Raw genomic sequence first — 13671 nt, forward strand, 5'->3', positions numbered from 1 at the left:
ATAAAGTAGATCACCTTCTGATCATACAGGCAAACACAGCTCTACACAAAGGCATTAATACTGCCCAAATTAGAATACTGGCTACCAGTCACAGCACTGAGTTCAAATTCCAATCTGCAGAAGTTACAGAACTCGCTAGGTACAATCTGTAGGTTCACTAGCACCTTACTAAGCACCACAGCATATCTAAAAAAAAGGCAGACTGGCTGTATATTACATACAGTGCCGAGCTGCTCACTTCTGCATTACTTTGCAAACTGCCACATTTACGAAGCACTGTTCCTCTCTGGGAAGAGCAACAAAAGGCAGAGTACCATGCTGGTTTGCATACTGATAAGCAACGGCTTTTCTAAAATTAAAAATATCTTAATATGCTCTAGAAAGAAGCAACCGGGAGCATCCTATTTTTGCCATTAAAAAGCAGAATTCCTTTCGAGCATGCATCTTCCTTGTTAAACTCAAGGCACACTGACACCCAAGGCAAAGACAACAATGCCATCACTTTAAAGCCTACACTCTATTTCAAAACTCTGGAATACCCTCCCCTCACACATTAGCATCTTAAGACTCCATTAGGACCTTCAAATTCCCTTTAAAAAACATCTTCTCAACACCCATATCTGTCCCTGCTGCCCCCCCTAAAACTTACATACTCTACTCTGATATTTTAGCTCTTATCTCATACTATCTAAAGACTTTTTCATACTTCTCCCCTCTGCTTCACTACATGCCATCCTCATTCCCCAAACTCCATACTTACCATCCCCCACTATCTGCTCTGCATCCCCCGTCTATCTCCCCTGCCTAACTAGCCTCCTTCCTAGCAACCTATCTCTCTGCTCCCTACGCCATAAACATTAAAATGAAATTGTCCTCTTACTCCTATCCCACACCCTCCATCATCTCCCTCTGTCCACTACCACCCCCACTTCCCTCCTATCAGCTCTTCCCTCTGGTTCATAGGTTGGTACTAGGCTATCGGCCCTAGGGCCTATACAAGCTTAGCCATAACAATTTCTTGGACACTTCTTCCCACAATATTTACCCTTTCTTCCCTCTGCTATTACGCTTCCTCAATTTCAATAATCCTTAACTGAAAGCAACTCTGTAAACCTCTAACTGTAAATGTACTACTCTTTACAAAATAAGCCTATTATGTGTACTTCTGAATGCAGCAAGGCATTACTACTTAATGAATCACTCAACCATACCACACAAATACATTTGTGCATCAGAAAACATCTACTTAGCTAAATAGTGTTTATCTGTATCCAAACAGAAATCAAGATGTATAATCACCTGGCTATTGTCAAATGTTTTATGCATTTTATGTGCAGCTCTTCTTCCTGGGCCTCTGCTGAAAATGGATTTCTGACCCAGTCGGACTTCCCCGGTCAATAAATAAATAAAGGGGGGGGGGCAACTGGGAATCTAGACTGGAGTTTAGGGAGTTATTTTGGCAGTTGAAAACTGATGCCAGTAGACCCCCAGGTCTTAATGATAATATTAGTATTCATAGTGTCTTGAAATTAAGACAAGTAAAATTGTAAGTAGTTAAAGGAATGGGTTTTAAATACATTGGATGATATTTGGTAAAAATGTTCTTTTAGGAAGGGTAGTTTAAATTGTACATTTATTACAATGAACTTCCTTACTGGTTACAGTGTTTCCTTTTTCTTTACTACATATACATGTATGTGGATTTTCTATTTAACAACGTTCAATATATTTTTTTTTTCGGGGGTTAACATTTTTAGTGTGTTTATTGCAGTCTATGAGCATTAAGGATGGTTCATGTACACTTTTACATTAGTTTAATTTTGGTTAGATCTGTTTTAATGTTGGAACAACAACAGTTAATGTTTTTAATTATGCAGTATAAACAAGTAAATTCTTAGTTTTAGAATGTGTAAATCTATATATTTAGATTTATATGTAACTTGTATTGGTTTTAATACTTGTTGCATCTAAGAGATGCAACATATTTTTGCAACTCTGCTTATATTTGGTGTAGGGTATCATTAATATTATTATTGGTTAATATAATGAGCCAATTATTCAATTAATTTAATTTACATTGTATATATAAGGACGGCATTCTTTAAGCATTGTTGTTCTGAAGAAGCTTTGTATTCAACAAAGGGAAAGCACGCTCAACAGTTATTCATTCCGTTTTTGTTTCTTGGGGCTGAATTGGCTTAAGCTTTTATTAGAATAAAGAAGAGTTTTGAACATTGGTTGCTGGTTCCTTCACCTGTTTTTTACCTTGGATTTAGTTTTATTGGCTTGTGACTGGTTGCATTTTTCAATAAATAAATAAACAATAGTGGATATATCACTTCTTTGTTATCACTCTACCTCTCCATAACTTCATCTTTCTGACCAAGCCAGACAGTTGCTTACTGCTGTTCTACTGCTAAGTGTTGTTACTAATGGTACACTATCACATGCTAAGTGTTATTACTAATGTTACTAGTTACAGCAGACTATCACATGGCAGATGTTCATGTCTGCTTACTGCTGTTCTTCTGCTAAGTGTTGTTACTAATGGTACACTATCACATGCTAAGTGTTATTACTAATGTTACTAGTTACAGCAGACTATCACATGGCAGATGTTCATGTCTGCTTACTGCTGTTCTTCTGCTAAGTGTTGTTACTAATGGTACACTATCACATGCTAAGTGTTATTACTAATGTTACTAGTTACAGCAGACTATCACATGGCAGATGTTCATGTTTGCTTACTGCTGTTCTTCTGCTAAGTGTTGTTACTAATGGTACACTATCACATGCTAAGTGTTATTACTAATGTTACTAGTTACAGCAGACTATCACATGGCAGATGTTCATGTTTGCTTACTGCTGTTCTTCTGCTAAGTGTTGTTACTAATGGTACACTATCACATGCTAAGTGTTATTACTAATGTTACTAGTTACAGCAGACTATCACATGGCAGATGTTCATGTTTGCTTACTGCTGTTCTTCTGCTAAGTGTTGTTACTAATGGTACACTATCACATGCTAAGTGTTATTACTAATGTTACTAGTTACAGCAGACTATCACATGGCAGATGTTCATGTTTGCTTACTGCTGTTCTTCTGCTAAGTGTTGTTACTAATGGTACACTATCACATGCTAAGTGTTATTACTAATGTTACTAGTTACAGCAGACTATCACATGGCAGATGTTCATGTCTGCTTACTGCTGTTTTTCTGCTAAGTGTTGTTACTAATGGTACGCTATCACATGCTAAGTGTTATTACTAATGTTACTAGTTACAGCAGACTATCACATGGCAGATGTTCATGTCTGCTTACTGCTGTTCTTCTGCTAAGTGTTGTTACTAATGGTACGCTATCACATGCTAAGTGTTATTACTAATGTTACTAGTTACAGCAGACTATCACATGGCAGATGTTCATGTCTGCTTACTGCTGTTCTACTGTTAAATGATGTTACTAATGACTGTAGACTATCAAATAGCAGAGATTCATGTCTGCTTGCTGCTGTTCTACCACTAAATGCTGATGCTAAGGTTACTAGTTACAGCAGAATATCACGTGACAGATCTTCATGTCCCCTTACAGCTGTTCTACTGCTAAATGTTGTTACTAATGTTATTAGTTACACTACACTACCGCACGGCAGATGTTCATGTCTGGTGTTGTTACTAGTTATGGTAGGCTATCACATGGCAGATGTTCACTTCTTCTTACAGGTGTTCTACTGCTGTTATTACTAAAGTTACTAGTTACGGTAGACTATTACATAGGAGATGTTCATGTTTGCTTACTGCTGTTCTACTGCTAAGTGTTTTACTAATGTTACTAGTTACGGTAGACTATCGCATGGCAAATGTTCATGTCTATTTACTGCTGTTTACTGTTTTACTTTAAGTATGCACTGTTCTCTTCTAATATTTGTTCATTGTCTGGTACTAGGAATGTAGTACAGCAGACCATTAAGGAGCCTAGCCCAAAATGCCCCAAAGCACTGACTGTTTAAGTGACTTGCTCAAGTTCGCACAGTAGACAAAGGTGGAAAGATTCAAACCCTGGCCCCTTGGCAGAGAAAGCAGCTCATTACAAAGTCAGGGTTTTAGTCCTCTAAGCTAACTGCCAGACTAGGTCACAGCTGAGAAGGTTGTGGCTAAAAAAAGGCCAAGGTCCAGCACACTCAGCCGTGAACTAAGTATGTAAAATGAAGTGTCTTCCAGGAATATTTGGGAATATAGTGCTAACCAATACAAGGCACAGTTAAGTTACTGCAAGCTGGCATGTGTTTCATATCTATAAACAAAAGGAGGTTGCGACAAACTGAACCTGTATGCTACCAAAGCAATGTTAAAAAAATGAAAAATACTTTACGGACCTTCTCAAAAAACACTCTACAAGTCACACAGATAAGAAAGTGATAATATGTACAGCAGAAAACATATTTACAGATATAAGACGTAGTTAGGTGTTGCACATGGAATTTAAACTACATTAAAATGTGCCCTATATTTTTTATGACAAAGATTAATTTCAGAATTGCAAAAATTCAGGTAATTACTTTTCCCTCCTATAAAATGATGGGCAATTATTTTTTCTCCTGCATGCCACACTGCTTAGTGCTCTCCTGGGGTTATGTAAATGATGGATTAACTATCTGTCTGAGGTCAAACATCAATAGACCAAGATGGCAAACACAATCCTTTAAATGTTTAATTAAAAAGTGTTTCAAGGCAAACAAACAGACAAAAATAGAACTTAAGAATGAAGTTCTCCATGCCAGAAAGAGACCCTCTGAGCAGGATGACTCAAACCACAAAACAGACTTTTTTTTTTGAGGAACTGAATGCTACCTACCAGGAACCCTAGAGCGCAAAAAGTAGAGGAACTTTCCATTTTTGGAATGCATGATGGCTCTGTCGATAAACTCCACCACCGAGTGACACCGGTCTTCAAACTTTGGATGACACCACAGACTGAAGGTTCCTGAGAACAAAGAAGAAAAAGTAAAATGTGGTTAATTAAAATTTAGTAAAGGTCTGATCCCTCCTTTCCATACCAGTATAAAATGAAACCAGATTAATTTCAGCTACCAAGTAGGTTACACACTGCATTATGACACAAATTAGAATTTCATCACAAAGGTCTTGGCCCTTGTATAAATGTATATTATTCTGGCCCAGTTTATTCTGTTGTACACCACCCTGTCTTACCTAGTTATTTTTAATTAGTACACATTCAGTTAAATGTAGCCCATCTTAAATTTCAACAAGCTATTTACACAGATATGGAGTGGGATGCACTGACCACTGCAACAGTCATTCTACCTCCTTCACTGACCAAAAGTAAGTTCCTGCCAGGTGACTTAAATTAATCTGACTCTGCCTGTTTATAAAATCAACAAGCAGCTTCCAACATCAGATTGCACACTCCTTTGCTACCATCAAGTTTTTATCGCAATTTATATATTTATTTGTACTTGTTAACTGTTAGAGAATCGATCCACATGAACCTTTTTCAGGTCAACCCAGAAGCTATGCCTGGTTAAACAACTTTCTCAGAGTCGCACAGTCTGCAAAAGGACATTGAGGGAATCAAACCCTGGAGCATAAAACACAGTTTGTTAACAGATCATAGCCTTAAATAATTCACTGAACTGTAATAATTTTATATCACTAACTTCAAATAAGCTCTACTCTACAAACTGAGTGAAATAATTCTGTTTAGACCAATGAAACAACATTACCTCTCTTGAACATAAGGGCTGGCATATTTTAAACACTTAAAGTGGAGGTTTCACACACACTGTTCAAAATCATCTTCCACTGAGGAGTCTGAAACCTTCACTCAGTAACGTCTTTCGAAGGCCAAGCACAGTATTTGTTATTTAACCAATCATAATGAGCCACTATGACTCAAAGAATTTAAGACTGAATGACTGCATTTCAGTTATGCAGGCTGTCTCCAGACTGCAGCTGCCTGTTAAAACAGGGATACATATGGATGACAGGTAAGGGATGGCTTCCCCATTAACAGATTTTTTATTTATTTATTAAGTTACCCTTTTGTTAATCGGGTTAGTTTTACTAGGACAGCAGCCTCTTTCAGGGGAGACCTGAGGTGGTATTTACAGTAAGTACTAGGGGAAATTTAGCCAGGGCACTGGGGAATGTCCCCTACTCGTTAATGTCGTGAGTGGGACCCATTTTGAAGGAGCATTTCCTGTTTCCGTTCCAGGCATAGAGGCTGCCCAGAAAAACAGGGAGAAACAGGGAGGCAGACGGAGAGAAAAGTAGATAATGAAGTGGTGAAAGAAATGGAGGAGAAAGTAAATATTGAGACCTGAGAATGTGTGCAGGATTCTGAGGAAATGTTCCAAAAAATCTGTTTGATGGAGATGAGTCAGCAAATGATGGATGTATAATTACAACTCTTCAGTCAGGAGAGTTGCGAGATGAGTTACTTAAAGAAATGGTGATGCAGGGTGAACCAGAAAATGAAGGAGATGTTTCCTGGGGGACATTATGGAGAAAATTCAAAAGGAGAATGCAGAGACAATCCTGAAGAACAGTGGTGAGATGAAAAAAAAAACATACGCAGACAAAGTAAAAGGAGGCAAATGTGAAGCAGCAGAAAAGAAGGCAGAAGAAAATGAAAAAGTATGTGGTAAGAATTCAAAGTAAAGAAGGCAAAGAAATAGATGGGTGTGAAGGGTTGGGAGGGTGGCCTAATGGTTAAGGTGTTTGCCTTACAAACACAAGGTACAGGGTCTGAGTCTCACAAGGGGTAATTGGCTAGGCTTACAATGGCTCGCAAGGACAGCTAACCTAGTATGAACCTATGAAGTGTGGGAAAATTTAATAACTTTTTTCAGTGTAAAAGCACAAGAGATAAGAGCATTTATTCTTAAGAAACATGTGACATTATAACCGAGACCGTTTTTTCAGTGGAACATTTTCTTGGAGAATATGAAAAAAGAAAGACTGTAACCCATGGAATCTTTACAGGAAATATGAAAAAAGAAAGAACTGTAACCCACGGAATCTTTATAGGATAAAAGCATTTAACAGGGAAACAAAAAAGAACATTCATGTACAATTTCTAACAAGGGTAAAAAGAGAGTTTAAAAGGACATCTGAAAATGTTATGTAAAGAAATACTGGACATTGCAATAGTTTATGACAAAAGGGGTTTATGGACTGGTGGCTGGGATATCATGCTTAAATAAGAGAAAAGATTACACATATACCAAGCATGATAAATGTGGAGGTTAACAAGGGTGCTGTGAAATACTGGGGATAACCCAAAACGTGTTTTTTTGTGGAAAAAGAAGGACATTTGATAATTAACTCCAAACTGTAAAAACTAGCGTGATAAAACCTACTCAAACTGAGGCTTACTCTTCTTGCTGCTTGACAATCAGTCTTCTGAGAAGCTCAGGCTAGCTGCTGACACAATCTCTAAAACAGCTCCATCACTCCGTAACAGAAGGAGTACATTCTCAAGATTTGCAAAATTTCCTACATCACCCCATTACATAAAGGCAGTACACCTCTACTGACTTCTCCAATTACAGGCCTACTGCCATGTTATCTCCACTATCCAAAATTCTAGAGAAATGTATCCATTCCCAACTCATGCCTTACTTAATTTCCAGTAACCTTCTAACTAATTCCCAACATGGCTTTAAACCCAACCACAGTACCAATACAGCTCTCTTAAGCTTCACAAACGCCATCAACCATTTCAGAAACAGCCATCTAGTCTCCTCCATTTTCCTTGATATGTCTACAGTTTTTGATACAGTCTCCCATTAGAAACTCCTTAATGAACTTTTGCCCTTAAACTTAGCCACTCTATCCTTACATGGTTCCACAATTATTTATCTGACCATCAGCAGGTTGTAAACTCTCTTCTCTACTCCCTGTCGCATTAGGCGTCCCACAAGGATCCATTCTACGTCTTATCTTACATCTTCACCAACAAGGTTCACACTGCCACCTACCAGGCCATTACCATACAATACACTGACTCCACACTCACATGCACAGCTCCCTCTTTCTCAGCTCAAAGAAATAACCCAAATACCCTTTACAGAGGTAGAATCATGGCTTTCTGATGCTCAGTTAATCCTCAATCCCAATACAACTACACTTATGATTTTCTCGCAAAACAAATCTTCAGATCTCCTGTTCTTGTTCATTATACATTCTTCTAATAACACAAAAATTGAGCCTGTTTCTCACACTAAGCTTGTTGGTGTTAACAACCAATAAGTTGAGATTTGACAAACACATTACCCTAACTATAAAAAAGTTTACATTAAATTAGGCTGTGTCTACAGAGTCAAAGCCATCCTCACCAACTCCATGAGACAATCTATTGCCAGGACACACCTAAACTCTACTCTTCTTTATGCCTCACCCATTCTCACTAAGCTGTACAAAACAGACCTGGCAAAACTAGATGCCTGCTACAACAAAACTGTCAGATTCACCACCAACTCTCCTCACAGATCCCATCACTGTACTGCCCTACAAGAAATAAACTGGCTTGAGCTCCCCAACCACCTCACATACACCAAATTCACTATAGCCCAGAGCACACCTTACCTCCCAGACAGGTGTCTGCACTCTGCAACCTACTTCAACCTCAATCTAATAAAAGACTACTTAGATCTTCTGACAAATTTCTCTTACAAGTCTTAAAAGCAAACAACTTTTCTAGTGAATCTCTTTACTCCAACCGCATTGCCAGAACATGGACATCAATCCCTCAAAACATACTTGCCATACCAAACCACCTACAGTTCAAATTTCTCCTAAAATCTCACCTATCTAATTCTTGGCTCTGCTCCTGCTTATGTGCCTGGCGGATTCCTTCCCCTCCTTCCTGCCATCTTTATACCTTGTCACCCCTATATGTACCACTACTGTTTGTATAACTGGTTATTTTTAACAGTCTTTTTTCTGTTTGGGGCTTTCCCCCCTCGACCTCTGCTGAAAAAGGGCCTGTGCGCAGTTGTACTTTCCCAGTCAAAGAAACATTAAATAAAAAATAAATACACTGTGACAAAAGAAAATGTTATATGGGACATGATGCAAAAAAAGAATTGAACTATTATGAATGCAACAAAATTGGACATTTATGGCTGGATTGCAAAAATGAAAAAAAAAACAGTAAGAAAAAAGAAAAGGAAAAAAGAAAATGCAGAAAAAAAAAAAAGGAATTTTAGTTGCAGTAGAATCACATAAGGAAAAAATAGAGAGGACATGGAAGAATGTTCGAAATAAGTGATGAAGAAGACAAGAATTGGGAGGTAGTAAAAGAAAAAAGAAAGACATATTGGTAAAATGGTAAAAGACAGAAAAGAAAATTTAAATGTACATGTACAAAAGAAGAAAGAAAGGAAATGGATAAAAAAGAATATATACAACGAATGATTAAAGCCTGGTATAATGGTTAAGATGTTTAACTATCAGACACAAGGTATGGTGTTTGATTCTCACCTATGGGAAGGCAATTGGCTAGGCTTAGAATAGTCTGTTAAGAAAGCCAGCCTAGTAATTACTATGAACTTTTGAAACCATTAATCTAAAGAAAAGGGAAAATGAAAATTTTACAGTAGATCTTGCAGGTGATGTGGAAAAAGAGTTGGGAGGGTGGCCTAATGGTTACGGTGTTTGCCTTGCAAACAAAAGATGCAGGGTTTGAGTCTTACAAGGGATAATTGGTTAGGCTTAAAATGGCTCGCAAGGGCAGTTAGCTTAGTACTAATCTAAATGTGAACAGTATTAAAAATACAGTAAGACGAAAAGAAATGTTGGAGTGGTGTAATACAGGTGATGTAGAAACAATTATATTAGAAGACACATGTTTTTAACAAATGATGAAAGATTACAAACAGACAAACTACTGGGAGGAAAGATAATCAGGTATTTGAGAAATGTGAGAAATTCTGGAATAGATGTATTCTGTAGTATAGTACAGTGAAGATTTTAGCTATAACTTTAGCAAAACTGAAAAAGATTAACCATTGTAGATTTAAAATGGAAAGAACAAGTCTACAAAATTATAACATCATATGCTTACACTAAATGTAAAGAAAGAGAAAAAGAAGTTATGTACTCACCATAACGTTCCATGTTTGTTGTCCTTATTCTCGTCTTCATTCTTGATGGCTGGGTTCGGAACTGAGCATCGGTTCTGACTCTGCCACATACTAAAGCTTGAGAGCTTTCACTGGCTCGAGGCTACACCCTATCCCAAGATGCCTAGCGATACTTACCCAGATCTCGTTTGTAATACACCAATCACTAGACTAGCCATTCCACTATGGTAAATACAACCAAACCTTCTGCCTATAGCTCATGAGGCCTGAAGGGAGAGAACTCGTAGCCAATTTCAAAAAATTCCTCTCGATTCCCCAGGAAGGGGGAAGGAGGGTGGGATGTAAGAATGAAGGTGAGAATAAGGATAACAAACATGGAACATTATGGTGAGTAAATAACTTCTTTATGTTATGTTGTACCATCTCACCTTCATTCTTGATGGCTGAGATAGCACCCCCAGCACCTACTTCTTGGGTGGCTCAAGGGAATAAACTCTTCAGAACAGTGGAACCAAAGGCAGCCCTGTTCCGGGAGGCCACATCTACTGTGTAATGAGTGATAAAGGTATGAGGGTTAACCCATGTGGCTGCAGCACAAATTTAATCCAAAGGAAGTCTGGCTTGAAAGGCAGTGGAAGTAGACATAGCTCTAGTTCAGGGGTGTCCAACCTTTTGGCTTGCCAGGGCCACATTGAGTGAACAGAAATTGTCTTGGGGCCGCATATAAAATATATCATATAGTTGACTCTTTTGCTGCCACAGGTGACCAAAGTAATGAATAAATGCAATAAATGCCTAATATTTGCCTTAAAATTCTAATTCTTAATCTAACAGTTAACTCTAATATATATATATATATATATATATATATATATATATATATTTTTTTTTTTTACAAATAAACAGGTACGGAATCCTTCCATTTTTATGAAATCATACCTCTTGATTTTGCTGGTTTCTTAAAGATGTTTATGGTACATAGGGAAGAAGCTCTGACTGAAACACAGACAGCCTAGGTAGATTATCAGCCCAGGTACTGGAGGAGCGAATGATGTGGGAAGAGGAATGATAAGGTACAAGGCTGCTCCTTTTTTGGAGGAAGGAGGGAGCGGAATGTGAGAACATGTTTAAGGGCACACCCAGGACACAAGACCTGGTGGTCAGAATGTGAGAACATGTTCAAGGGCACACCCAGGACACAAGATCTGGTGGTCGGAATGTGAGAACATGTTCAAGGGCACACCCAGGACACAAGATCTGGTGGTGATGCTATGATAACAGCCATCAATCAAGTTGCTAGATGGCTGGACATAATACAGGGCATATCATTATATGAGGAGGTGGCTCCCCTTGGCACCCCTGTGCAACCACCATGTGATGTACAGCATACAAGCACACCGGGGTGAGTAGGGACACACAGAAAAAATTCAGCTGGACAATTATTGCACTTGTGCATGCCCTGTCCGCTGCTTGAACCTGAAAGGGGTGGGAGGGTGACATAATGGTTAAGGTGTTTACCTTAGCAGCACAAAGTGCAGGGTTTGATTCTCATAGGGGTAATTGGCTAGGCTCAAAATGGTCCATGAGGGCAGTTAGCCTAGTACTAATCTATGAATCTATGTTACTAGGCCCTTGGGCTGAGAAACCTTCTCATTTGGAGTGACACACTCATTGCGGAGGGGACAAATCCAAGGTAATCTTCCAACATCATGGGCATCATTAAGGATGTCAGATGCTGCGGATCTAAAGTCAGCAGTAGATGCCCAAAAGGTATCTATACAGCAAAGATTTTTCATATTGCCATTCTTTGCAATCATGATGTCTGTTCTAAGATGCAGACTTGTTAGATAGTATGAAGACCAGAGTGATCAGTAAAACTCAAGTGATCTGCATTGGTATTTATTTATCTGAGCATAGTAAAGGGTATCAGTGCCATTATCACAAGAATATGAAATGGAATCAATTATCTTTAAACCTCCAAATACTGCTTTCTGTTTGGCCATTTCTACTTCCTGTACATAAATGGCTATATTTCCAAAAAGTTGACTATAGTCCCAGAACACTTTCAAGGCATGGTGCTGGAATAATTACCTATATTAAAACTCATAGTCTGTGCTCTCAGTTTCAAAGGAAAAGTGCATCTTGAATTTTAATTATAAAGTAAAACGAAATGACAATTTTTATACTACAGTATTCACTTCTGTGTAGAAAGGCATCTTCTTTTTAGGCCCAGTGTTACAGCAACCCAAGGTATTTTTGTCACTGGTAAGATTTTTTTTTCAAACTGAATGTTTTACGGAGGTAGTCTATCAATATCTTATTACCATACCGGCCTAGACATGATGCCGTCTACAAATGTCAGTATCCCTATATCACTCTTCCTGGTATCATTATAAAATTATCAGGACAATCAAGAGAATATTCAGCTTTATACAGCCCCTGCATGAGCTAACAGAATCTAGAAAAACGGGCTTCATATTCTCAAATATGTAAATGTTTTCCTCAACAAGTAAAATAACCGTATGCTAGACATTTAAAATGACAGTAAAAATCATATAGTCTAAGGAACAGCTATTATTTTAGGTATGATTTCAGAAGACACCCTAATGATAGGATTCTGAGATATACTTGGTTTTCCACCTGAAAATTATGAAATTAATATGAAAAAAACCCAGTAACCAATGTGTATATAGTAATATTAAGTAATATTAGCAATACCTAGTCATACAGGACCACATTTCTGACTCTCTTGAAATGTTCTAACAAATTTCACAGGAAAATATGACAGAACTCTTACTCCAGAATGTACTTTCGGTTGGTGACTTCAAATACAAAGATACATACACAATTGCATTTTCATGTAGTGTAGGTCACTACTCAAGTCTAAATTTGGTAGGAAGAGCAAGCATAAATCCACCAATATAAAACTTACTTAAGAAAAATAAGCTTGTTTTTTTTTTATTTCTGAAGCAATATCATCATAAAATAGATATATTCTGATGTACTGCATTCCTCTGTGCAAAAGTCATAACCACCAACCATAATGGAAACTGTTTACAATGCAGCAACTGGACTTTAACTAAGCATGCCAAATAGTCCGTATGTCAATCCCTTTGATTTATTAACAACATTTTCTGGGAATTATAACATGGTGTTCTGACAAAAAATACAGCCTTTTACACTTAAAGACTTAGCTGATAGCCACCCATTTGTTCCCCACTCTTTGTGAGCTCAGAGGAGATACCAGACATTCTTTGAAAATCCATACAGCTGACAGGTACATTAATTCAGTGCAACACTCTCTTTCTCTCTCTCTCACATACACACACACACGCACGCACACACTTCTACTTTCATGCACACAAACATTTTGCTTTCATGCATGCACTCACTCTGCACTTACTTATTAATGCAGTTAGGTGCTGTCCCTTTCAAAGGCAAGGAATGCAAATCCGTACATGAATCCCTCTTCAGCGCAAACATACACTTATTTTTTGGCATGAAATAACACAGTGGCGCAAAAACACAGATCCTTATTTGGTGCAAAAAAAAAAAACGGGA

At 37.9% G+C, this 13671-nt stretch overlaps 1 protein-coding gene across 2 annotated transcripts in view; it reads right to left on the minus strand.

Annotated features, from left to right (window-relative positions):
* The window catches only part of SOCS7 (suppressor of cytokine signaling 7), a 939941-nt gene that overhangs the window by 171168 nt on the left and 755102 nt on the right, over positions 1 to 13671 (minus strand). For both annotated transcript variants that reach the window (XM_044055367.1, XM_044055366.1), the window contains exon 7: positions 4857 to 4985. In XM_044055367.1, the coding sequence (XP_043911302.1) occupies positions 4857 to 4985 (129 nt within the window). The remainder of the gene's footprint in view (positions 1 to 4856; positions 4986 to 13671) is intronic.

Source organism: Protopterus annectens, chromosome 13.part0 (assembly GCF_019279795.1).
Source record: "Protopterus annectens isolate FY-2018-M chromosome 13.part0, PAN1.0, whole genome shotgun sequence".
Taxonomy (NCBI): Eukaryota; Metazoa; Chordata; order Ceratodontiformes; family Protopteridae; genus Protopterus; species Protopterus annectens.